At 43.2% G+C, this 27,269-nt stretch overlaps 2 protein-coding genes across 7 annotated transcripts in view; one reads left to right on the forward strand and one right to left on the reverse strand.

Annotated features, from left to right (window-relative positions):
• Window positions 1-6,123, forward strand: part of GDI2 (GDP dissociation inhibitor 2) — a 29,239-nt gene extending 23,116 nt beyond the window's left edge. The window contains exons 7-11 of the mRNA XM_018057299.1: window positions 1,426-1,525; window positions 3,180-3,351; window positions 4,710-4,854; window positions 5,043-5,097; window positions 5,187-6,123. Coding sequence (XP_017912788.1) covers window positions 1,426-1,525; window positions 3,180-3,351; window positions 4,710-4,854; window positions 5,043-5,097; window positions 5,187-5,333 — 619 coding nt within the window. The 3' untranslated portion in view covers window positions 5,334-6,123. The remainder of the gene's footprint in view (window positions 1-1,425; window positions 1,526-3,179; window positions 3,352-4,709; window positions 4,855-5,042; window positions 5,098-5,186) is intronic.
• The window catches only part of FAM208B (family with sequence similarity 208 member B), a 70,363-nt gene continuing 48,672 nt past the window's right edge, over window positions 5,579-27,269 (reverse strand). For 2 of the 6 annotated variants that reach the window (XM_018057295.1, XM_018057297.1), the window contains 10 exons: window positions 24,838-25,080; window positions 23,752-23,940; window positions 20,648-21,506; window positions 18,487-18,913; window positions 14,151-17,903; window positions 11,813-11,938; window positions 10,977-11,130; window positions 10,055-10,160; window positions 9,433-9,614; window positions 5,579-8,772 (listed from right to left, as the gene is read on the reverse strand). In XM_018057295.1, the coding sequence (XP_017912784.1) occupies window positions 8,654-8,772; window positions 9,433-9,614; window positions 10,055-10,160; window positions 10,977-11,130; window positions 11,813-11,938; window positions 14,151-17,903; window positions 18,487-18,913; window positions 20,648-21,506; window positions 23,752-23,940; window positions 24,838-25,080 (6,158 nt within the window). In that variant the 3' untranslated portion in view covers window positions 5,579-8,653. The remainder of the gene's footprint in view (window positions 8,773-9,432; window positions 9,615-10,054; window positions 10,161-10,976; window positions 11,131-11,812; window positions 11,939-14,150; window positions 17,904-18,486; window positions 18,914-20,647; window positions 21,507-23,751; window positions 23,941-24,837; window positions 25,081-27,269) is intronic. The other 4 variants (XM_013968582.2, XM_018057296.1, XM_018057298.1 and 1 more) reach the window with 2 other exon arrangements.

The following is a 27,269-nucleotide window of genomic DNA, read 5'->3' on the forward strand; positions in this document are numbered from 1 at the left end:
GAGAGTCGTGGTTGCTCCACACCCCTGCCAGCATTCACTATTGTCAGTCTTTTTCAGCAGGTGTGAAATGCTATCTTTTTATAATTTTAATTTGCATTTTCTGAGGACTAATGTTGATCACCTTTTCATGAGCTTGTTTTGTGAAATTTTGTGGTGTGTTCATTTGTTGTGCACATTTTGTTATTTCTGATTAGCTGTTAATCACATTCAGTGAGTTTTAAAATTTTTTAAAGTTTTTTCAATAGATCTAGAATTCCCATGTTTAAAATATAGTTTTCATTTTTATGGTGAGGTTTTCTGTTTATTAATTTTGACTCATGAATATGTAATATTTTTGAACATAGATCTTTGAACAAGCATATTTGTTCTGTACATTTTTATAGTAGCTGCATTTAACTCCCCGCATGTTTTAACATCAGTAATTTGGGCATCTGTTTTGATCGCTTTTCTTTTTTCCCTGCATTTAGTAATCTTTATATAAAATTCTATTTTATACCATGCATATTGCACATACTGATTGGTATACATTGTAGAGATGCTGGATTCTTTCTGCGATTGAGTGTTGATTTTGTTTTGAGTTGCAGTTAAATTATTGACCATTCATCTTGCACTTTTGGAGGCTTGATTTTATACTTTGTTGGTGGGGGGATCTTTTGTCTGGCTGAATCCTTAGTCCTAGCATAGTTAGGTGTGGTCCTTTCGTGTTGTCATTGGAAAGTGCACGAAATGTACCAAGTTCCTCTAATATGGCGTTATCAAACTCATTAATTCTTACGGCCTGTGGTCTCTGCTCAGGTCTTTTTGCTTTTCAGTTGTTGCTTTTATGGATTCCTTGGGAGTCTCTCATGTGTATAAGCATTTCTGGAGTTACTTAAGGATTTGAAGAGATTTTGTAATTTGGCTGCTTCCCATTTTGGAAGATTTTTTTTCCCCCACAATTTTTATCTCCTCATGCAGGCCACGTTCTGTCTATGGAAACTTAAATCAGTAAGCCTGTGGACTGGGAGGTTGGTTCTTTTAGGGGAAGAGCCATACAGACCACATGAAGATCTCATGCAGCTGCTTCCTTTCAAGTCTCTTACCTAGTTTCTGCCTGTTTTTAATCAGTATCCAGTGCTTCCTGATTGGTTTTGTTGTTGTTCAGTTTTATTTATATGCAAGAAGAATAGACTTACAAAGCTGTTCTCTTGTTACTGGTCAGTGTGGTTTTTTTTTTTTTTTTTTTTTTTACTATATTCATAACTGAAAGTAAGACATCATTTACATGGTTTTGACTGTTTTAGAATTGATGCTTTAATGACTTAAACTAATGCCTTTTGGAACGAAATTGAACGAATGTTGCCTACTATTCATGAATGTCTAAGAAAGGAGACTAGTAGTTTAGCAGTTATAAATTACTAATTGTAAATACTTCTTTTTCCCTAGGCTAAGTGCTATTTATGGAGGTACCTACATGCTGAATAAACCAATTGAAGAAATCATTATGCAGAATGGAAAGGTGATTGGTGTAAAATCTGAAGGAGAGGTAAGAACCTTTTACAACTTAAAAAAATGATATTCTTGTAAAGAAAACTTTATTGTCTAGTAAGTACTTAACTTGGTGTGGACATTGAGCCCGGATTTCAGACCACATATGTTTTCTTTATGGTAACTGGGTGTTCATAACGACCGAAAACTAGTTACAGGTGTGCTTTTGTTTAAAAAAGTTTTTTTTTCTATTGTGTTGATTGTTGCTTAATACTAAAACAGAAATTACGAATGCGCTCTAAATGGTAAGTTTTATTTATATGGTGTGGGTTGGTGCCTATCTCCCAAATTTCATTTAAATTTAGCTTTATTTGTTCCACTTACAATTTATTGGTTGAAATGGGGCTTGGCCAATACCGTTTTATTATTATTAATACAATTAATAATGTCAATAATAATTACCATGAACATTTATTATTTGGGGTTTAGCCATGGAACTGGCCAGGAGTTTTGAACAGTGTTTCTCAAATTTGAATATAAATTGTTAATTTCGTTAAAGTACTTTTTTTTTTCAGTAGTTCTGTGGTGGGTTTTCGTTTTCTTCCAAGTTCTCAGGGGGTGCCATTGCTGTTGATCTGCAAACCAGACCATATTTCATGAACCATCAACTTTTACAAATAGAACTATTAAAAAAAAAAAAAAACCTCATATGTTAAAAAAAATTTTTTTTGGCATTCCTGATTGTATTCCATGGATTCAGACCTTAATCTACACTCACTAGTTGACCCTCTGACCCTTTATTGTTGTAGATCTTTTGTAACTATCTTGTGCTTTTAGCATACACATAATAGATGTTTAGGAAATAGGGGTGAATATTTTAATCTGATAACTCAAGGTTCTTTTTATTCATTCTTCTTTGTTTTAGGCAACTGCTTCCTCTTAGGACATTTCAGTGCTTTGATATAAAGAGGAAAACTGTAATATTACAGAAATTATCTTGCAACTTAAATTTTACTTAGGAAGTACAGACTTAGAGTGATTATGGTTTGTTTGTACCATAAGCGTTTATTTCTCACTGGGTCCATTCACACATAATGACATTTCTTGAACAGTTTCTTTTTTTTTTTTTTTTTAAATTTTTTTTTAGTTTTTTATTTTTTAAATTTTAAAATCTTTAATTCTTACATGCGTTCCCAAACATGAACCCCCCTCCCACCTCCCTCCCCATAACATCTCTCTGGGTCATCCCCATGCACCAGCCCCAAGCATGCTGTATCCTGCGTCAGACATAGACTGGTGATTCAATTCTTACATGATAGTATACATGTTTCAATGCCATTCTCCCAAATCATCCCACCCTCTCCCTCTCCCTCTGAGTCCAAAAGTCCGTTATACACATCTTTGAACAGTTTCATTTAATTCTAGCAATACATGAGCCCTCTTCTGCCCAGTTCTAAAGCTTATATGTCTAAACACCATGCAACACATTTTATCTATTTGAATAAGATTTAAAATTCATAGATTTGCTCCAGGAGAACTTACAGGGATTGTTGGCAAAGCTAGTTTTAATAGTTATCTCTAATTCACTAATTATCTGTGGTTAACTTGATGAAGATAACAGGTGATGTTCAGGAAACAGTGGCATCATTATACCTTCTAAAAACATTGTGATGAACACTGAGTATTAGAAAGTCTTCAATGTTTTGTTGCAGATTGCTCGCTGTAAGCAGCTCATCTGTGATCCCAGCTATGTGAAAGATCGAGTAGAAAAAGTGGGCCAGGTGATCAGAGTCATCTGTATCCTCAGCCACCCCATCAAAAACACCAACGACGCCAACTCCTGCCAGATCATTATTCCACAGAACCAAGTCAACCGGAAGTCAGGTACGTTACAGAGGTCAGGCAACGTCTGCATAAATTGCAGTTTTTATCTGTCCTATTAGAGTGAAGAAACTTTAGTTTACACATGGAAAATGTGATGGGTTTTAGCTCATAGAACTCCTAGACCATAACTTTGAAATGGACACGTTAGGCCAGGAGCCCTGCCTTGACTTCGACGCACCTCTTGGGGCCTCCCTTCCCTCCTCTGTAGAACCGAGAGCTGGACCCTATGAGTGCACTCTCTCGTCTGAACATTGTATGCTTGTGGGAGTTTATGCTTATTAGTTGACCTGGTTTCACTGTAACTTTTAGGCTGATGACAGCACTACTATTATGTCATGATTTGTCAATATCTATACTTGTGTTTGCCTTTAGCAGTGTGCTAGAAAACAACTTGGATTTCTCTGATTAAGATCACAACTTAGCTCTGAAATCATAAATCTGCATCTGTTTGCTTTAACCATTTGTTTTCATCTAAGTAGCATTTCCCATTTTCCTTTCAGTTAGAGCCCTGAAGGTTTTATTTATGTAAACTTCAACTTAAAAGGAACTATTAACCTTTAAATGGCCAACTATGTATTTTCCATATAAGAAATCAAATCACAGAAGGTTATTACTGAAACAAAGGGACTTTGACTAAAGTAATCTCTCAAGGGTTCCCAGTAGATCTCAGGGTCTGTCAAGGTGAGGCCTTCCCTGGTGGTGGTTCATTGGTTAAGAATCCCCCTGCCAGTGCAGGGGCATGGGTTTGATCCTTGGTCTGGGAATATTCCACATACTGCAGAGCAACTGAGCCCATGCTCAGAAACAAGTGAAGCCTCTGAGAAGGCTGAGCACAGCCAAAAGAATAAATAAGAAAACAAAGAGTAAGGGGAGCCTAAATGTTTTCTGTATTGGAAATTATGTAGTTACTTTAGTGTTACACAGACAAGTGTGGAATTATTATGAGCTTATGTCAACATAAGAGTAGCTTATGCTGTTTGCAATTTTTATTGCTTAAAAAAAATGAGAAATCAGTAGTTAAACCCCACCTTGGCTAGTCAGAACCTTTCTAAGTGCAGGATTCAGGGATGAGAGACAGGTTTCCACAGTTAGCTGTGGTAGCTGGGCAGACTCATGTCCACGTCCACTACTCACTGCCATGTGACCCCTTCCTTCATCTCCAGTAGGCTCAAAGTGGCTGAATATTTCCATCCCCTATGTACGACTGACCGTGTTTGCCTCCATATAGAACTTGTCTCAGAAGATAGTCTGTTCCAAGTAACGTTAACTCACAGCTCGCTGAAGTTGGGGTGAAACCGAGTGCGCACCTAGGCCCCATGTCCACAGGGCCTGGCAGTAGTGGCTTTGCTTGCTTCCAGATATCTATGTCTGCATGATCTCCTCTGCACACAATGTGGCCGCACAAGGCAAGTACATTGCTATCGCCAGCACAACGGTGGAGACCAAGGAGCCTGAGAAGGAAATCAGACCAGCCCTGGAGCTCCTGGAACCAATTGAGCAGAAGTAAGTGCTGGGTTTGTTTATGCCAGCTCAGACCCGGGACCGACTGGCTCTGTGGTGAACTGAACCCTTGAGAACAGTGAGTGCAGCCGTCGGCTCTTCCCAACCTCCTTGCCTGGGCTTGGAGTATCAGGCCCAGCAGTGAGGGGCATGTCAGCTCCCTTGCTGACTGAGTTCTCTCTCCCCTCCAGATTCGTTAGCATCAGTGACCTCCTTGTACCAAAAGACCTGGGAACAGAAAGCCAGGTGAGTGGCTATCTGAAAAAGGTAATTACCAAGCTTCATTGGGCGATGTCACCAGATAAGTTTCAAGTCTTTGTGATTTTCATTTCCAGATCTTTATATCCCGTACCTATGATGCGACAACTCACTTTGAGACGACCTGTGATGACATTAAGGACATCTATAAGAGGATGATGGGATCCGAGTTTGACTTTGAGGAAATGAAGCGCAAGAAAAATGACATCTATGGGGAAGACTAACAGCAGTACATGTTATCATCTAATTAGGACAAACTTAAAATTTGGCAAATGATGCATATTGTATGAAATCAGTATTGTAAGGCCTGCTTTTGTAATCAAAACTGAGAGATTGCAGAGCACTGTACCAGTAAATATTCCTCCCCTTTCTAATATCATGTATTAACTTGTTTTCATGGAGTGGCTCTTCCGAATTGGTGGGTTCCCACGTTCTGTTCAATTTAACCAATATTGGCTTGTTTCTCCTAGTGAAGGATCAGTTTTAAAACCTTGTGATACTGATACAGAGAACTTGATACAGTAATTTGTATCTTTTAATCAGTGTAGCCTTTGCAGTTATGAGCTTCCGCTGTTCAAGAGCTGGGTCAGTGCAGCTTGCGTGCCATCTTGTCCTCTTGACGGTGAGGAGGTTCAGAACTGAATGTCTGTAACCTGGGACAGCGTCCTTTACTCCTCCCCACCCCTTTCCGTTCACGTCATGTGTCAGGACAGTGCCCACCCAGCCCAGCCACAAGCTTGGTTTACATGGGCCTCCAGTTCTAACCAAACTCCAGACTTGGATAGTCTTTTGGAGGAAGCCTGTGTGCGGTGTTTTAACCTATTAAAACTGATGAGCGCAGAGGGGAAAGAAACCCATCATAAAGCAGGTAAACGTAGGAGCTTCTTCTGTATCCCAGATGTGGCTTCTTCAACGGACCAAGCTGCAGCACAGTATTGATTTGACAGAACCTCTGCTCCAGTGATGTCTCCAAATGATTTCTGTACTGCAAATAAAGCCAAACTCTGGAAACCAGCTCCCTCTTGTTCGTCTTTTGTGTCCTGACAACTCAGAGCTAGTGAGTACTGCACTGGCCTGACAAGCTGCTCATCTCCTTCACTAGAGCTGGAATCAGATGTGAGGGTGAGCGCTGAAGACCCCTCGTGGACGGTGGAGCACCACCATCAGGCTGCACTGTGAGTAGACCCTGAATTACGTCCTGACACAATGTTTATTAGACCCTCCTAGGAATCCCAAGTAGTGGTTTAGAAAGACTGTTGTCATGAGAGAGTAGAGGACCCTGCCAAGTGGAGTAGGTGCTTTAATATTTCCATTTATTTCAGATTATAGCTGCACATAGTTTTAATGGTACCCCCTTTCCCCTGGATAGTTCAAGCCTCACTTTATGCTGTTACTACATCAGAGGAATGAGGACATTGTGACTATTCTCTCGGTCTGAGTGTTGATTCTTACAGATGAGTCTGAAGGACATAGACTAAGGTAGGTGCTCTGCTCTGTTAAAGGATTTAGGGTAATAACAACTTATATTACCCAGGTGGTTACTTTAGATCAGTCTCATACTGCCCACTTTTGGGGGGCTTGTCCTGCACATGGTATGCACCTCCCTGGATGACATACCCGATCATCCCAGTTGAAACCTCTGCCCTTTCTAAAGAGAGTTATCTAAAATTCCCACAGGCCACCCCCTTGTCACACAGTAATTCACACCGAACTGTTAATGCAGCAGAGGTGCCTGCTGGCCTAGTGACAAGAGAGCACCAGCGTGTCTTCGTGTTCTGCATTTCAGCATATTTATTGAACAATAATATGTCGGTGCCAGGCCAGTGGGTACAGGGTTGCCGAGGGCAGAGTCTGTACTGCAGCTCAGCCTAGTGTGCCCACCCTCTCGGCGTGGCTCAGCCCTCAGTCACAGGACAGATGGCCTGGCAGGCGCCTGCGGGCCAGTCTCCGTCTTCAGCAGAGGAGGTGGCAGGGCAGGTGCCACGCTGGGCAGGTGGCAGGTGTGTCAGCCACGTGCTCTCCTTTTCTGTAGTGATTTCTGATTAATTCAGGGTGCCTAATTCAGCTATGGTTCTCTTACTAGGTTCTTGTTCCTGGGGTAAAAATTAACTGGTTGGTTTTCTAAGTAAGGGCTAGGGTAAACTCTATTCCTCCTCCTAGGAAGACAAGTGAATTTATTAGCACGTTGGGTTCAGTAGGGGCAGGATATGAAGCAGGTAAATGTCTTCCTGAGGGACAGGCCTAGTGTGACCCCAAGAAGGCCAGGCCTGGGGGTGGGGCGCGGTCCTGAGCTGTCCCCTGCTGCTCTGGCCAGCTACACCTGGGATAGGGGAGCACCAGGCAGGTCTGTGAGGATGAGGCCAAAGGAGTGAGGCTACAGTGAGGTAAGTGGGAGCATTTCTCTGGAAGCGCTTATGCTAAGTGGCCTGAAAAATTTAAACCGCTATAAATCTTCCCCTAACACATTTAATTTTTACCATAAAGTCGTTGCAGAAGCAGTTGAATGATTTTTAGTTGTCTTTATTAAAAAAAAAAATTAGTTACAAAAATCTTTGTTCCAAATAGATACTATGTATCATACAAATGTTTTTTGCTTGGTTTTGAGTTTTAAAGATTATTGTAGAAATTATTTTTAACATAAATAAATGATTATTTCTTCCTCAGGACTGATTTTGTAGTGCAGTATTTACATAAACTGAGTAAGTGAAAAATGACGGTTCATAAATTTGTACCATTTAGGAAAAAACTAATTTCATGTAGTGTAGCATAAATAACAGGAAGTATAACCACTTAAGATTCTATGTGGTAAAACCTTTAAAACAGACTGTCACATGCATTACAGATGCATTTTTGACCCTAACATGCAAAAACAGAGCTACTGGTTAAAATAGGTGTACTTTTTGCTACAATTCAGTATACTTGTAAAATTCTTATTTTTAATATTAAGTTCAATTAATAGCTCTGAAAACATTCTGTTCAAAATGAAAATATTGAACACTGCAGTCCAAAGCTAATGAATAAGTACAGTGCTGCTGTGAACAAAGTCATTCTGGCAATGTGTAAAACATGAAGGAAAACATTTCCCCAGGTTGCAAAACACTGATTTGAGATCTCAAAGATTTTCAAAGAAAAGGGAAAATACTCATTTATTGTTGGCATCGTCGATGTTCTAGGTAAGCTGCAGTTGAGCCACCTGGATAAGTACAAAATTGATAATTCTGTCTTCAAAACAAAATAACCAAGAACTGTTGTGTAAGTAGGATGATATCTACTGGGGAAAATACCCAGGAGTCTAGGTGACATTGTCTTCTCTCTGCAAGTGAAAACGTTTATCATTCAGAAAGTAGTTATTCATTAATGATACTTGATAAAGTCCCCTTTATGCCAAACCAGCAGCAATTCCACCCCTAAATAAACACTTTAAATCTATAGCATGATGTGTAACATACAAAACAATTTCTGAGCAACTGGTTTCTCATAGACACAGATGTCGGTATGTACCCCTGTCAATTCCAGGTCACATGGGAGTGTTTGGGAAGTGTTCTTACCAGTAGCTACTCCGAAATGGAGCTGCTACTTTCTGTATATTTTCAATAAAGTCATTTACATCTGTCACAAGGATGCCACTATTTTCAAAGACTTCTCTGGAGACCACAGGCTTTTCTGCAAAAAGAAAAATAACTTTTGGTGAACAATTCATTAATTTGTATACAGCTTTTAAAACGTGTATACACCTTTTATTACTACATTATTACCTTTTAAAACTACATTACATATGAGGGAAAGAAGGAGCCTGTGTCAAATGAAGAACAAGACTGGAAACTTCGGGGTCAGCTGCCTCGGGGATGGGGTGCTGAAACCATTGATGGGCCTTCATTCCTTAAAACCGTAGATGGTTTCATTTAACAGACCTTTATCTAAGGAAATAAAATCTGCTCTACTCACCCCAGCCTTGTATGTTCAGGCTGCCAGTGACTCCGCCTGGAAGGCCATTTCCTGGCTGATGACAATCAGGTAGCACTAAGGCTATGAATTTGGAGAAGGCAATGGCACCCCACCTCAGTACTCTTGCCTGGAAAATCCCATGGACGGAGGAGCCTGGTGGGCTGAAGTCCATGGGGTCACTAAGAGTCAGACACGACTGAGTGACTTCACTTTCACTTTTCACTTTCATGCATTGTAGAAGGAAATGGCAACCCACTCCAGTGTTCTTGCCTGGAGAATCCCAGGGACTGGGGAGCCTGGTGGGCTGCAGTCTATGGGGTTGCACAGAGTTGGACACAACTGAAGCGACTTAGCAGCAGCAGCAAGGCTGTGAATTACCTGTCAGGAAGACGGCAAACCTGGCGTGGATGTGCTGAACCTGCAGGTTCACCAGACATTTCAGATGCTCAGTTTTGGTTGATGGTCGAGAGTCACACTGGTGATAGTGAAGCAGCTCAATGATGTTTGCACTCTGATACGATTTCAATATTAAGTTCTTTTTATGTGCAATTGAATCCACTCTGAAAAATACAATGTTAAATTTAGATTAGTCTAAGTTTGTGAAAGATTTTATTTTTCTGTATCTTAATTTTCAGTTTTATTCCTAGACTTTTTATCTTCACTATAGTAAGTCATACTCCTTCCCCTTTCATCTGGTCTCCACTTACTCTTGATCTTGAACCTTCCTCACCTCCCCTCTGAAGTGCTGTGGTAATGAAGCCCTGTGAGGGCTCTGCCCCTCCCTGGCAATGCTGGCTCTCAGGTCTGCTCGGTTGGTTCCTCTCCTAAGTACACACCTTTCCCCAGCCTCTGTACTCAGCCATTTCCCCTCAAGATCTTAGGTAAGTCCATGACCTTGGGGCAGCACTTGACTGATGGTGGTCTAGAGCTCAGGGAGCACTTCCAGGTGAACTTGGGGGTTCCCCACCCCACCAAGCCTCACCTTCCATGAAGGTCTTACCTCACATCTTCCTTTAGCTTTTTATTTTCCCTGTAGTGAAGCAACCACTTCCATCTTCCATTTCCATTTAGTTTCTCTAGGATTTTGACAATTTCCTTCAGTTGAACTAGAGGTAGAACAAGTTTAACAAGAGAAGATGCGTTTTAGGATTGCTAGGTCGTCAAAGCCGAGTGATTACCTGTGAGAAATAAGGCCCTGTGCTTGTGTGTTCACCATCACTGCCCCCTCTTTTGCAGGGTGGGCTTCTCAACCCAGCCCTGCCCACTCATGCTCCCGCAGGGAGGAGTGAGTGGAGGCAGCGCTGCAGTCATACAGACCATGGACATGGAGAAGTGGGTTCTGCTGCAGCAGGCTTAACACAGAATCTATAAATATCTGCAACATTCATGATACAAGTTAAAGTTCAGTGCAGAAGTGGTATCCGTATTTCTCATGTGGCATCGGAGCTACAGACTTGGACTGTAAATAAAGTGCTGCCCTGTGCTCTGACATCCTTCTGTGTCGGTCACTGCTCTGAGAGAAAGCAGATACGAATGTTCAAGCAGGTGACTGAACAGACTGAGTGGCGGTTTTTAGGTTTCTCTGGTATTGATGGTCGCGTTGATGGCAACGGAAATGGAGTAAAGAGGGCTGATTCTAAACAATATGTAACACGATTTGCCAAAGGGAGAAATTGAATATAACAATCTCTAATGCATATGAATAGTTTAGCTGCATTACTGAGCGGTCTGGTGGGGGAGGTGACTGGTTAATGCAAAAGATGTGAAGAGCACAGTGCTTAGCACAGCATATGGCAGAAATTAAGCCCTCAGTATATGGTGACTGATGTTTAAGTTGATAATTTCTATTTGATGAAATATTTGGGTCACTGGGCAAGGAGAAACTGATTTGACTATATAAGAAAGGAAAATAAGAGACCAACCTAATGTTAAAGTCTCTAGTAGTTTGTCATCTGATACCACAAAGCCTCCTGTCTGAAAAAGCTCTTGGTAGGTGTCATTGAGGACGTCTTCAGGGCTGTCAACTCCAGCAAAGACGACCCTGGGAAAGTGCTTCAGCTTCAGCAGAGAAGGGATCTGTAACATAAGAGGTTCCCAGTGAAGACAGGCTCATGGGGTCACTTCTGTCACTTTTAAAGGGCATCCGGACTCAAGAACAGCTGGAAAAACCTTTAACCCTGACTGACCTGTTAATTACACAGTGGTCTCAACTCCAGAGGTGGGGGATGGAGTTTGGGACACCTGAGGTTTGGGACGTGTATCAGGTGGCAGGCTCACCACCGTCTCCAGCTCAGTGCAGTCTGCTGTGGGTTCAGTTACTCTGTCCTGATGCAGGACTGTGCTTGTCCCCAAAAGGGGCTTGACCTGGCACAATTACTTTTATTCAGTTAATAGGTAACCATGGTAACAAAGAATTAAAATTTTCACAAGTCCTTTTAAAGCAAGACTTGTTTCTGTTAGATATCCAGAGGTGCAGATTTGTATTTTAGGTGGAACATCGGTCTCTTCATTGATGTTCTCCCTTAGTTACTGTGAAGATATTCTTAACTCGCAGACATAATTTGCAGATCAATACCTTAATGACAACATGAGTATCAGCAGCACGGTATCTCAAACCCATTATCTTCCCACTTAGATTCAACGGTATCAGGTTTTAACCTCTCCCCTAAATAAAAAGGCAGTGATGAGGCTAATTTCAGAACAACATAAAAAATGTTTGGAATAAGTTTCTCTGTAAGAAGGTGATCTCCAAACTTACCTGATGCAGGTGGGATGCTATATCTTCATTTCTGATGATGACTAAGAGTGCACCTTTCTCTCTGTGAAATACTTGACAGAAATGCTGAGGTTCGATTTCTGTGTGGCCTCCTTTCCTCAGGATATTCTGGAAGATTTACAGATAGCTATTGTTTAAGAAAGGATACTTGCACAGAACTGTTATAAAACTGCTGACAGAAGATATATAAGAAAGCACATCTTATTTACTAAATTATGTCCTAATAAGGCATATAAGTTTGTCTTTACTACTAGATGAGCACTTTATAATGAATCTTTTATGTCCATATCAAAGGCTGATTCTTCAGAAACATCAAACACACATACTCCTTCTGAAGGGAGTCACCCTGAGGATGAAGATATTTACTTTAAAACTGCCGCCTCAGTTTTTCCAGGACTTTGACCAGCCCTGATGCCTGTGTACTGCTCTGAGTATCACTAGCGAGGGCGGATGATGGAGAAGCTGGCAGACAGTTGGACAGTGTAGGCTCTGGGATGTGGCAGGTGCTGGGGTTATACTGGGCCTGGTTACCAGGGGTGAGGGGCATGGCTGTATCCCACAGAATGGCCCTGCAGTAAGCTTTGTTGAGAGGATAAGCTTGTGTAGTTAAGTTCCTCAAGCTTGTCCTCTGATTTTGATGCTGTTCCGGTCTGGAGGATTGCCAGTAACACTGTCCATCATTTGTTATTTCTTTTATAAAAGTGAGGTGTTACTTTGGTCAGTCTCCCTTGGCTCTCAAGGCAACCTGAATTTTGACTTTCAATTCTTCATTCAAAATGTGTGGTGATGCTAATACAACACTGTAAATCAACCACGTGCTAAGTCACTCAGTTGTGTCCGACTCTTTGTGACCCAATGGACTGTAGCCTACCAGGCTCTCCTGTTCATGGGATTCTCCAGGCAAGGATAACTGGAATGGGTTGCCATGCCCTCCCCAGGTAAATCAACTATACACCAATAAAAATCTTAAAGTAAAATGAAAAATGTATGGTGATGTATTTTCAAAAATACTCCTACAGACGAAATTTCTTTTAATAAAGAGCTCACTAAAATATCTAAGTATCTAATATCGTTCATCACTTCATGAGTAAACGGGGCTTGACACCCCATTGGGCGCTCTGGAACAGACGAATCTTCCAGGAGAGCTTTCTGAGCTACAAACACTGCTCCTGATTACACTTTATTCTCAATGTATTTTACAAGGTGTCCACTTGCTCATTTGAGGAACACACAATTTGTTATTTTCTGTTGTAAATAGTGGTCATGTGACAAAATATTACCATGAAACAATATAGTCACTGTTGAAATGTGTGTTATCTATAAGTACTCCAGCTATAAATAAACTTAACATCCTTCTGGTTGCTCCTGTATGGAAACCAGCATCACTTTTGCTCTGCTGCTTTTGAGAGGGAAGCAAGAAGAAAGCAAGTGTTCTGCTCACTGTGGCAGAACAGGGACTTGGCCCTGACTCATGTCAGCACATGTTAAGGTACGGCTATGCACTGAGCCAAAGAAAATCAACTCTAATTCAAGGTTAAAAAAAATTATTTACAGATTACTTTTGGAGGCGAAGCACCTTCCAAAAGAGACTGAAGGCCATTTCATGCTGTATTTTTTTCAACAAAACTGTTTCCCAAAATGGCGTGAAATGGGAGCAATGATGGGGGTGGAGGAGACCACATCTGGCAGCCATCTGTGAAAAACCATGGACAGCAAAAGGAGCCTTGGTGGGGAAAAATACCAGTTACACAGAAGATCAGATTTCACAAATTTGGGAAAAATAAATACTTAGAAATCATATTTAAATGATACGAAATTGGAGCCATCAGCGTCTCCCAGGAGACCGTCTCTGGCTCAGCCACCTGGGGAGCTTCGTGAGGCTGCCCTTCCTCCCTTAGCCACCCTCCGGGCGGTGGAGAAATGCTCTCTAAAGCACGGCTGCTCTTTCAGAAGCACTCCTCAGCGCCTTCCAGGGGCCTAGGGTGGTCGTCTCCGTGCTGCTGTATGATCCTTTGACCCGATGGTGACCACTACACTTTGGGAGGCCCTCTCTACTCTCTACCCTTTGGGGAGCCTCAGGCCTGGAGGTGCTCAGTGACCAGGGCAACACGGGGAGGACCCCCAGGAGGCAGGCACATAGGACCTTACCCTGCTCTGTAGTGGCACTGGGGACAGGGAAAGACTGAGCTGAGAAGGTATAATACCACATCGTGGCTGCTTTCTGAAGCTGAGAATGCTGTATTACTAAAAAAAAAAAAAACCAAAAACTTGGACCTGCAATCAAAGTAATAAAAACTGAAGGAAAAATCTGGCACCTTACCTTTGTTCTTACAAAGAAGGACTTGTCTTCAGTCTCTACGAGGTGGAAGAGGAAGGTGCTGGAACACGCCTCCCTGACCACTCGCTCCAGCTTAACGCGCAGGCTGGAGCACAGGTCGGCCACCAGGTCCTCGTAGGAGGCGGGCTGTGGGCTGCAGACACACAGTTCACTGGGCATGGCCGCTCCCAAAGCCACAGGTGGCTCCGTGTCCTGGACCAACTGGCGGCTGCTCAGCATCACCTTGTTGAACTCGGCATACTCACTGAGAATGACAGCAATGTCGTTGCGCGAGTCTTTCAATGTACTGTTGTATTTCAGCTTGTGGAGGTGGAAGGAGGCGGTCTGATTCTGGTCTGAGTTTGTGAGGTGATTTCTACCATGGCCACACCCCTTCTTCCAGGAGGAGGAGCGGTCCACATGGTTGGGCATCTGATGCACGACTGTCACCACAAGAGGACTCCTGCTTCGGGAGGTGGCAGGCAGCCCCGGGCATGTGGGCATTGGGGTCCCAGGAAAAGCCCCGGTGGTGACCTGGGGTGGAGGCTCCTTTGGAAAGGCACCGGGCGAAAGGGCAGAATGCCGAGCGGCTCCCATCTTCACAATTTGTTTCAGTTTGTGTGCAAAACGCAGGTGCTCCAGGTCTAAAGTGTTCTGGGTGAGGTCATCTGTTCCCTGCCAGGTGTCCACCCAGGAGCTGAGCAAGCCACATGGGACCGTGCTGCTGGGGCGCCGCCTCAAGCCGTGCAGGGTTCTTGGTGTGTCTCTGAGCTCTCTGGTCACTGTGAAGTTGGCGTAGCTCCTGGGGACCCCACAGACATCTCGGATTTGGACGTAACAGGGCACACACGTAGCTTCCTTCTTCAGTCCACCCAGCCAACTTCTGGGAGGAACGCTGGTCTCCAGCCCTGGAACCTGGCTCGCGTAGCCCCAGTCATGGTCATCACTGGTGTTCAGGCTCAGGAAAGCATCGTAACCATCTTTGGATGCACCTTCTCTTTTCCCGGTGTGGCCATATTGTGAAGCACGGGACTCTTCTGTGTTGTATCTGGGGTGTCCACACTCACCCAGAGAGTCCTGATCTGAGTCTCCAGAAAGGGGTTCATAGTAGATGTCAGAGGTCACGCCCACACCCATGCCTCCGCCTGTGCCTGCTTCGCCCGCACTCACACCTTGCAGCTGCTCTTCAGAGACCCCACCAACAGGAGGTGCACCAGATCGGGGAGCAAAGGACACAGAGGGCTCTGGACTGGCACTCTCGCCGTGGGCTGCAGTACCTGGGTGAGCATCAGCCTGCAGGTACGTGGGGAGAAGTCCGCCATGGAGCAGATCCCATACTGCACACGGCGACCCCTCCTGCAGCAGACAGGCTGACTCATGTCTGCCTTGTGGAGAGGTGGTGAGCAGCTGGGGGCCAGCACGTCCTGGATCCACGGCTCTTCCCTGTAACTCGGCTCCACTATCCTCACTGTCGAGCAGGTGGGTCATTCTGACAACCGGGACTTCCTGTGTCGGGAACCCTGTCCCTGTGTCGCTGGGGCCTGTGCTGTTTGCTGTGGTAGCCCTGCCTGAGGGGAGTGCAGGCTTGGGGAGCTCTGGCTGCCCGTGGGTCTGCACACCCTCAGCTCCAGCAACTGGGTCGGAGCGCAAGGACTTAACCAGGATGTAACAGCATTCCTGTGTTTTCACATTACTGCTCAAAACATCTTCAGGAAGGCTCTGAGTGCTGGTCACCACAGCACCTGGTGTGGCTGTAGAAACAAACATGTCAGCAGAAGACTTGTTTTCAGGGATCTCTGCAGGACTGAAAGGCTCACTGGTCTCCAGGACACGATGATGTGAGTGGGGGCTGCAGGTCTCCACACCCGTGGGCTGCAGTGGGTATCCTGATGATACCAGGTTTTCAAGAGAATCTCCGTACGTGACACCGCAGGCAGGCTGGGTTACCGTGGCATCGCAATCTGGCCCCTTTCCTGAGAGAGAGAAGCCCTCCCCACATTTACTTGGGCCAGTTTCCTCAGTGATGTCACCAGGAAGGATTAAGAATCTACCTTTTCTTCCTGCGTGGTTCTGTAATTGTAGAGGTGTTTCAGCAGAAAGCTGCATCTGCTGTACCTGAGCTGAATTATCTTGTTCCACTGGATGGGTGGCAGTAACAAGAGAACTTTCCTTTTCTGTTTTGGCCAAATCTCCTGACTCAACCTCACAGAGCCTGGTGCTTTTCTCACCAAGTGCGTCACAGTGTTTCAGACCACGTGGAGATGTGGCCTGAGCTGGTGGTGCTTCTTCCACTGGTGCCTGGGGGCCAGGGCTGGAAGCAGGTGACACTTCTTCAATCAAGGAACCGAATGGGAAGTCAGAGGCAAGGTGAACTTCCTCCGCAACCTGCAGGGTACACGTTTCTTTAGAAAGTATGAAAGCCACTGTCTGTAAATGATCACTTTTTCCCTCTTTGTTTTCTGCTGGTTTCACAGACGTGTTAGCAGCAGAGTTCATGTCTCTGTTTTCTACGAAAGGAACCTCTTTGGACATGAGTATTTCCTCTGCCATCTCCTGAAGGTCTACGCAGGGAAGCGGGGCCTCCTGCGGTTGCTCCACTTCACCAGTGGGCGCTTCTTCCCTAAGACTCATGGGTGGTGATAGGGTGAGAGTGAGGTCAAGGTTGGAATCCTCCTCTGATACCTTGAGGCTGACCTCCTCTCTATTCACAGACAGGCCTGCTTCTTTGGTAAATGTGGAATTAAATGATTGAAAACTAATATTTTCACTGTTCAGACCACTCTTGTCCTTCTTTAGTTCTGAAGAGCCACACAGAGTATTCCTTACTGATGCGATGCAGTCAAGGGAATCCTTTTTTCCCAAGGGGGCAGAGGCTGACGATGGGACTACTTCCACCTGGGACGGCTCTATTATTTCTTCCGAAGAGATGCTCAAGAGATTCTGTGTTGGGAGAAGGAATTCTTGAGAGAGTTTCATTTCTTCTCTGGGTAACAAGTAATTTGAACTTTTAGCCAATGGTAATGCTTCTATTACCATGGGATTATCAGATGGTGAAGGTGAGCCTGTCACAGCCTGTCCCTTCTGTAAGGAATATGTTTCTTCAGCAAGTGTCTCTCTATGCACTGAGGAGGCATGGAGGTACTGAGTGCCCTTTTGTCCTGACACTGCCAGCGAGGGGTCTTCCCCAAGGCCCTGCATCTGTGACTTTTCAAATGTGGATACAGGATGTCTAAGACTTGCAGCAGGTGACACCTGTTTAGTCAACTCCATGTTAAAGGCTGAAGGTTTGTCAGCTCTGTTGACAGCTTCTGTCTGTACTGGCATGTAGGCACTTTTTTCCAAAGTGAGTGTAACTGGTTCCAGATTAATCATCACGTACCCCGTATCACCCTTCCCCTCCAACAATGGCTGACATTCTTTGTTTATGGGGCTGCTACACTGGGTAAGGCCCTGCAGAGCATCTGCTTCTGTTTCCTTTTGTGCATGAAAAATATCAACTTTGCTCTCAAGGGTGCTGTACACAGACTTCTGGCAAATCATTGATGGACTGTTGATCTCATCATAAGTCTTGGCAAATGTGGTTTGTGGGGCAGTATCATTATAAGAGGTCACTTGTGTGTTATCAAGAGGCTCAAAGGTTTCATCTTCACCAGGAATAGAAGGTCCATTAGCTTGAGTTCTTCCAATGCTAGGAAGCACAAGATCAGAAGTCTCCAGTTTACCTGATGACTCTTGTTCAGCTTTCCCCCTAATTATCTGAAATGATTAAAGCAAAAGAAATAAATTAAAAAAAAAAAACCAAGAGTCTAAAATACATAATTTTTAAAAAAGAATTTACATATGGGAAGAACAGACAAAGAATGATTTTAGTTAGCTCTGTCCTTTTGAATCTTCACAGGGCAGAGATCAAGCAAATCCCTCTCTTCTTACATAGGCTTAAAATACACTGGAGAGAGAGATTTTTTTTAAATACACACATAAAAGCTCCAATAAACACTATTCTAGGTAAGACACAATAAGTATTATTCAGCTCAGAGAGAGTAAGTAATTGGCCCCAAATCACACTACTAAAAAGCTACATAATTATGGCTGGCTCCTAGATCATCTGACCCTTACGATTCTTTTCCTATTTTCACTTCTTCAATCAGGATGGTAGATAAGCTCCAACAGCAGACAACATGGGGCTTGAAAACTTAAGTTTCTGGCATTATAATCCTGTACAGAGTTAGAGAATCCACTTTCCTAAAAGAAATCAGTGCCTTGTTTTGAAAGTGATTTTATGTACAAAAGAATTTCTTCAAAAATAATACCAGCATTTTTAGTATTCAGCTTTACTGACCTCATTATTATAACAGATGAAATTCTGGCTTTCTGGGCTTTCCTGGTGACCCACTGTTGCAAACATTTCTTTCTGTTCATTCTGTACCCAGAGCTCCAGGCCTCTCACAGGAGGAGACTTTGTGAAAGGACGCAGGGGGTCGGCGCCAGGGCAGGACACCTCAGCTGCATGGGCTCTGGGAGCCTCACTGGCCTCCAGCAGAGGGTCTACGGAGTACCTCTCTACTCCGGAGGGCTCCTCGATTTCACCAAACTCAAATGACTCTAGTGTGCTATTTATGGACACGTATTTTGCTGGGTTGCTGTGTTCTACGACTTTCCGGGACGACCGCACAACTTTGTTCTGTCTGCTATAAAACAGAGCCACCCACATATGCAGCAGAAGCTTCACCTCTTCCACGTTATCCGGTAAATCAGTATTCCAGGGCCTGAGGGTTCAAAGAAGGAACAAATGAAAATCATTGAAGATGACTCTTTTAGATGACTGTCATATCATAAAGCAAGTGCCTTCATCATTAACAGTTTTTATGTTCAGTTTTCTTTTAAAAATTACATGCTGCTGCTGCTAAGTTGCTTCAGTCATGTCCGACTCTGTACGACCCCATAGATGGCAGCCTACCAGGCTCCTCCGCCCATGGGATTTTCAGGCAAGAGTACTGGAGTGGGTTGCCATTGCCTTCTCCAAAAATTACATGAGCATGAAATAAAAATAAGACAAAAATGAAGTTAATTAATAAATAATTACAATGCATCTCATCTCTTCTTTTTACAGAGACAGAGCAAGGAGCTGGAAATCAGAGTTTTAAGTGACTTCTTTCAAAACACAAACTCTGTGAGTGGAAGAACCATGATCAGAACACAGGCCTTCCCGCTCTGAGCCTGGGGCTCTCCCCAAATTCAATGCGAGCTCTCCTGGGACAAACAGACACCTTATGTGAATAATGGCTTCAGTGACTTCCCAAATCCTCATCTCCTGGCTTCCGGAAAGTCTGGCTAACCTATTTCTTTTTTAATTCTACATGTCTAACAGTTGGGAAGTCTGAAGATTAAAGTAGTCAGGCAGTTCAGCAGAACTGCACTATTTTCAGATCCCAGCTTTGAAGACACTCCTGAAACCAGAAGGGAGACAGAACACACTTCTGGCCAGGCCAAAGAGCAAGTGTAGTGAGTCAGAGGGGTTACAGAGTGGGGCTTCAGTGAGGCAGGGTTCAGGGAAAGGTAGTGACCCTCATGAGCAAATGCAGGCTCTTAGGTGTGAGCTGGTCCTGGAGTGAGAGGAGTCCAAAGGAATTCAGGGCCTTGCACAAAGCATTATTCCCCTGCCATGAGCTGAGGTCACAGGCCAATGCTCACTGCTAACAGCGATAGCCACTGTTCAATACCAGCCTGTCACCATGCAAACCCTCATCATATGGCTATTATTAAACTCATGTTAAAAACATTGCCCACAGACTGTCACCCTTCCCAGGTGTCATCTGGACACTGGTGAGAAATGTAGACTCTCAGGCCCTACCCTAAACAGAGTCAGAACCCACAGTTCAGTGAGCTCCCAGGTTGAATATCAGGAAGGGCCAGAAGTGCTGTTCTGAGAGCTGGGAGAGCCTTGACTCCATACCGAGGCTGGTCCACGCTCCAAAGCCAGTGCTTTTAGCTCTCTGCTATTCTGCCTTGGTCCCTAAGGAAGATTTCTAGAAAAACCCCATGTAAACATGCTCACTCACAGCAATGTGACCAACTTGACAAGCTACAAGTTTTATTTTTTCAATTATTTATTTACTTATTTGGCTGCACTGGGTCTTAGCTGAAGCACATGGGATCTAGTTCCCTGACTAGGGATTGAACCTAATCCTAATCCTGCTTGGGGAAGGAGGAGTCTCAGCCACTGGATCACCAGGGAAGTCTGCAAGTAATTCTTTGAATGTTTTTTCTGGGATTCAGTCTGCAAAGCATTATTCCTTTACCTCACTATTTTCCACCAAGATCTTATTTACATATTACACTTCAAGGACCAGAAAGACTCATGAAGGAGCATCTCAATGATCCACTGCTCACTATTACTCCGCATTTACTGGATTTTACACCCTTCTTTCTCCCTCCTCAGACTGAGCACAGCATCCCTTCTCCCTACATCGAGTTATCTACCCAGTGTCGCCCCTACTCACCCATGCAGTGCTCTGACCACAGTCTTCTCCAGCGGGTTGTTGGTGTACTTGCTGTCTAAGCTGAAAGAGTAATCTGCTTCGCATGTGAACATGACCTTAAAGGAGCCGTCACAGCAGAACACGGTGTGTGAGGAGCAGCGGAAGTCATGCGGGCCAGTGGACAGCAACCTGGCCCTGTGCCTGAAGGCCAGGGCCATGGACAGCTTCTGTAGCGGGGACGTCAAGTTCTGGCGCAGGAAGGGTATCACCTTCCCCACAGGGGTCCCGATGTCAGAGCCTTTGGTGCTGCTCTTGGCAAAGGCCAGGCCTGGGCTCCCCCTCTTTGAGTGTTCCGCGAGGAGCAGGGCGTAGGAATGCTCCGCAGCCACAAAAGAGCTCTGGCTTGCATCGGAACTCTCGTGGGTCTCCTTGGGAAGTGCTGGCTGGGCTTCTGCAGGGGCCCAACTGCCAGGACCCATGCTCTCTTCCTCTGGGCTGACTGTGGGGTCTGATGATGGACTACTCTGGTCAGAGGATGGCTTGGGTAACGGCCCACCTCTTTGACTTTTAACTCCTCTGTGGTATTCGTGGTCTGATGTCCCACACAAAGGCTGTTCTTTAGAAAGTGGAACACTGTTTTGCGGCGGCTCCAGGGAGCAGGGGAGGTTTCTGGGCTCGGGGGATGGTGTGCTGGAGGTAGCAGCACTCAGAGCCAGGTCGGCCAGCATGTTAAGGGCCTGCGAGTCACAGCCGACAACGGAAGTTTCAGTCGGGGCTTTTGGGGCCACCGTGACATGTTCTGGTTGGGCTGTATTTATACTAATAACATCTTGACCACTGGAAATTTCTGATTGAAGCTGTAAAGCAGTTTCTCCTTTGGCTTCAGTGTAAAAGAAAAAAAGATATGTAACATTTGATTTCCATAGAACTAATTCTTTTTTGTACTACTATGGCTCAATGAAAGTTAACAGCTAACGGGACGTATTCAAGAAAAACCTCTTGGTATGTTGCAAAGTTTGTATTAAGTTTTTATTATTAGACTGAAGTCTTGTCCAATTCCCTGAGGCTTTATAATGTGTTTACCAGAAGAACCAGTTCTAGGGAGTATGCATATTAATTAAAAAAAAATCACCCTTTGAAATTGCGTGTACTGATCTACACATAAGGCATATTGCTCAGCTAGAGAAATATACAAAGACAAAAAAAAAACAACAACAAAAAAAACCCAAACAAGAAAACAAGACTTCTGCCTTCAGAGGGCTTACAGTCTAGTGAGAATCTAAGAGTTTCTAAGTTTAAAGTATATATTATAGAATGTTAACATACTTCCTTAGAAATCATTTTACAAAAATCATTTATTACAAAAATCACCTAAGTTCAAAATAGAGATGATTTTAACCATACTGATGTTTAATTATATTATGATAATAAAATATGAGAACTGTTTTAAAAATATTCTGAATTGCCAATTAACTTCAAGTTTTAAAACTTCAGTTTTTACACTGAAAACATTTCCTCTCTACTCTGCAAAATCTCCCCATGTGCCTTTGGCCAGAAAACACACACTCAGGTGGTTTACTTGCCTTCTCAGCCTTCTTAAAAGCGGTTATCACGAAGGACAAAGCTCACAACAGTACTAGGCGGTGAGTCCCTGTAGCAGGTGGCTGGATGGACAGAAAAGCCAACTGTGCCCCTCTTTATAATTAGAAGTAGCAGGTCTGACATGAATTACCAACCTGTCTCCAAAGGCCAGTGACAACACGTTTACAGAGGAAACTCTGGCTTATGAGGTCATCAAACAAAAAGATCAGAATGTGTGTATGGTGAGGAGGGTGGAATTAATCAAGCACTGCCCAGTTTTTATTTAACATATAAAGCTCCAAGGGAGTGAGGTGGGAGAAAGTGACCCAGAGAGCTGTCTCATGAACCCCCTGGGTGTACTGGAAACACGAAATCCATTTTAGGATCGATGTGTCTGCTAACAGTTCATTCTACCCTTTAATACCATGGCTCTTACACCGAGTGTCATTCTGGATAGAATCAAGCAAAAGAGTCCATTTTAATAAATATGTGTCATTTCAGGTAACGGAGAAGGCACTGGCAACCCACTCTAGTACTCTTGCCTGGAAAATCCCATGGACGGAGGCGTCTAGTAGGCTGCTAAGAGTCGCTAAGAGTTGCCGCTAAGAGTCGTGTCACTTTCCCTTTTCCCTTTCATGCACTGGAGACAGAAATGGCAACCCACTCCAGTGTTCTTGCCTGGAGAATCCCAGGGACGGGGGAGCCTGGTGGGCTGCCATCTATGGGGTCACACAGAGTAGGGACATGACTGAAGTGACTTAGCAGCAGCAGCAGCAGCATTTTAAGTAAATCACTTAAGTACTGACTTGTTAGAGGTTTTCAACTCATTAAAAATACTGATTATTTCTTTTAAGAAATAAAGATGCCAAATGAATTATAAAAATAGAGATTTCAATAAATAAAAACTATATTGAAAACTTTAAAAAGGACAGAAAACTATTAGTTTCAGTAACAAAATGACTGAGCCTTCTTAAACTCTAATATTTCAAGTAAAAGAAATGAAGCATTAGATTAAGACATAAAAGAAAAATTAAGACATTATTTAAAAGGTGGTAATCTTACAATTTTAACTTGGAATATGGCTGCACAATGTATACAGACATTTGCAATACAAATCAACCTTTTCCTGAATGCACATTGTGAAAACTTTGCATTTTCTGCCAATAACATCATATACCTCCTCCCACTAATGGACTAGCCTGCAAGTATCTGGAGGCCAGTTCAGCACAAGGAATTCTAACGACATGGCAAAGAATACAATGCATTACCTCTGTGTCTATGCTCATCCTGTCTACAAACTAATTGGAAAGTCAGGACCAAGACACACTAGATAACTGGATGAGTATGAATGCAATTCTTTAATGTTCTCAAAAGCCCAAATGGAACTGAGAAAGGAGAGATGAGTGCAGATCAGAACCCCAGGAAACGCCTCCATGTGACTGAGCTGAGCACTGGCGATGCACAGTAGTGACCCCAGGTGCGGAATGTGGGAGCCCGGCACAGGGAAACGGCAGGGGAGAGACATGGAGCCCTGGGGAGACTACCTTGTGACCGCCTGGGGCGACAAGCAGACTCTCTATAGGCTGTACAGTGATGAGATTTCAGAACATCTTCAGTCATAAACAACTTTGAACAAACTGAGGAAAGGGACTTCCCTATAGGTCCAGTGGTTAAGACTCCGTGCCTCCAACGTGGGGGGCACGGGTTTCGCTGCAGTGAGGTGCACTTGAAAACTAAAAGAAAAAAAAAAAAAAAAGAGAAAAGAAAAAACCAAGCTCATCGGTAATACCATCACATCAACTAAAGTTTCCTTCCCTGAATTCCAACTAAGATTTTTTAAAAATCTAAAGAGAGATGAGAGAGAAAGCAGAATCATGAGATTAGACAGAAAACTGATAGGATTACAAAGGTATGAGGAAATGAAGGTATTTCTAAATAAGAAACAGCACCACGTAAGCACAAGAGAGTCAAGACTGAAGACCCTGTAAATGGCGCAGGTCTTGCCAAGTGGTGGGGGCTGCACTGCACTCAGAAAGCGTGGGCATGAGAGCGGCGTGGAGCGAGGTGAAGAGCCAAGGCCATGATGACTTGAGAACTTTCCAGTGATGAAGAGCTTCCAGCAGGTGGAACACAGAAGCTCACATAAGGAGATTCCGTTACCCTCTTCCACAAATGCAGAAGTAAATAAACTTAATGCCTTTTAAGACCAAATACAGCCTTCTGGATTCCTGACTGCTTTGAACCACCTCTTTACAGTTCCCTCTGGGGAGACTTATAACCTTCTCCTTTTTATAACTGATTATGGTCCAGGAAAGTACTGCCATATGCTACCTGCTTGTGAATTTAGTCGCTTAAAAAGACCATTTATACTTTAACTCTGGTAAACCGTTCCTGTTCAGGCTTTCTGCAAACTGAAAAGTAGGTTTTACTTAGTAAAGGCATGAATCTTCACACTTTCCTAATTTATTTACGATAGGAAACCAAGTTACTCGTCCTGTCAGTGTCTGAACTAAAGAAGACAGCAAGAACCTGACGGACATCAGCTGATCTCATACTGGTCAATATACTATCTTGCAACCTTGATTAGTCTGTATTGTGGTGCTGAAATATATAGGAAGTGTGTTTCTTACCAGGTTGTGGCTGTTTTCTGAGTCTTGGATTCTGATTGCCTTTTACTATATTTACCCTCTGTTTTTGTGGAGATCTCTTCATGGGTGGCTTAGCGGTTGGAACAGGTGTGTCTGGAGAGGCCGCTCGTCTCCTTGCCCTTTTAGCATTCGTTGCCACTGGAACATCTTTAGAACTAGGAGCTTCTTGGGGTTTCCTATCCAGTTTGGTTATCTGTACAAACTGTGCAGTCAGCACCTCAGCACCTTATGCAGAAAAGACACCATTTTTTAAGGGGTGGGGGCTCACATATTTATCAGCATAGCTTTCTCCTTTGATTTCTTTTGTCGTGTGGGGGATAACTTTAGAAATGGGGAATAAAATATAAAATTTGGGCTAGTTCATTAGCAATTTTTTTTAAACAAAGCAAGAGTTAACAAGCTCTCACATAAGTATAAAATTATGAACTTGTTAAGTTTGGTCTATCTATCCAGATTAGAAGAAAATATCAGAGTAATAACTTTATAAAAATAAAACAATTAAAAAAAATTCCATAATCTTTGCTGACTGATGTAACAGGTAAGGCTGAATATTCTACTTCACAGCACTGGGAAAAATAATTCAATTTACCCAAAAGCGACAGAGGTCCCATGAAGTGACGTGGTTGAAACCATAAGCACATTGCAGAGATGAGACTGCAGATTCACAAAGACCTTACATGTTTTTCTTCACTACACCTAAATATTAATACCAAAGCCTTAACACCCGCCTGAAAAAATCACCTCTTGAGAAGATGGAGGAAGGTACACTGAAAAAAATCCTCATCTGATTTAATTCCCTATCAACCTACTACCCTTATGGCAGAAAGCAAAGAAAAACTAAAAAGCCTCTTGATGAAAGCGAAAGAGGAGAGGGAAAAGTTGGCTTAAAATTGAATATTCAGAAAACTAAGATCATGGCATCCGGTCCCATCACTTCATGGCAAATAAATAGGGAAAGAATGGAAACACTGAGAGACTTATTTTTTTGGGCTCCCAAATCACTGCAGATGGTGACTGCAGTCATGAAATTAAAAAACAGTTGCTCCTTGGAAGAAAAGCTATGGTTTTTCCAGTATTCATGTATGGATGTGAGAGTTAAGACTATAAAGAAAGCTGAGAGCTGAAGAATTGATGCTTTTGAACTGTGGTGTAGGCGAAGACCTGAGAGTCCCTTGGACTGCAAGGAGATCCAACCAGTCCATCCTAAAGGAAATCATCCCTGAATATTCATTAGAAGGACTGAAGCTGAAGCTCCAATACTTTGGTGGCCACCTGATGTGAAGAACTGACTCACTGGAAAAGACCCCAATGCTGGGAAAGATTGAAGGCGGGAGGAGAAGGGATGACAGAAGATGAGACAGTTGGATGGCATCACTGACTCAATGGATATAAGTTTGAGCAAGCTCTGGGAGTTGGTGATAGACAGGGAAGCCTGGCATGTTGCAGTCCATGGGGTTGCAAAGAGTCGGACACGACTGAGCAACTGAACTTACAAAATGCTCAGCTTTACTTCTCAGGGAAAGAGCTAAAGGTGGAGGGAGATGAGAAAAAAACCATTAATGACCTGCTTATATCACACATAGCAAATGTTTCAATGCTTTAAGAGTTGAAAAAAAATGTTAATAAATGTTCCCTGTGAAAACTGTTTTCCACACTGTTTCCTGTGAAAACTATTTACCATACTGACTATATAAAATTATCATACTTATGAATGTCTGTAAACATTTAAAAATCACATCATATAGAAAATATTATTTCTAATTGTGAACAGAAAAATGATACTAAACAGTGTAAGAATGTGATGGTTATTAGTGAAATGTAAAAAAGAGACCAATTTCATTTTATGTTTCTGAAAATTAGAGGAATAAGTGGTTTTTAAAAAAGCTTTTAGGCTCTCTTAATGTTGAACATTTCCCTGGGTTTAATTATTTTCTTCCCTACTAAACTAATAAAGGCAACAGAGCAGCATAGTTTTGTTTGTTCCAGATTAAGACTTCTGATTCTACATCAGTTACAATTTTAAAAAATTTTGCCATAAAAAAGGCAAAATATAAATCAAGCAGGAAAATGAAAGTGAAACTGAAAGTCACTCAATCATGTCTGACTTTTTGCAACCCCATGGACTATACAGTCCATGGAATTCTCCAGGCCAGAATACTGGAGTGGGTAGCCTTTCCTTTCTCCAGGGGATCTTCCCAACCCAGGGATCTAACCCAGGTCTCCTGCATAAAAGTGGAAAATGATTAATACTAGATTGAGAAGAGAAAGGAAACAGATAAGATGATCAAGACGAGGGGACATGTAAGATCTGCATGGGCAGGAAGTGAACACCTCTCATGACCCAGGTCCTGGGAGGAAAAGGGGAAACACGACCCTGCAGGGACCACCCTGCTTATCTGCATCACTCAACAGCA

Source organism: Capra hircus, chromosome 13 (assembly GCF_001704415.2).
Source record: "Capra hircus breed San Clemente chromosome 13, ASM170441v1, whole genome shotgun sequence".
Taxonomy (NCBI): Eukaryota; Metazoa; Chordata; class Mammalia; order Artiodactyla; family Bovidae; genus Capra; species Capra hircus.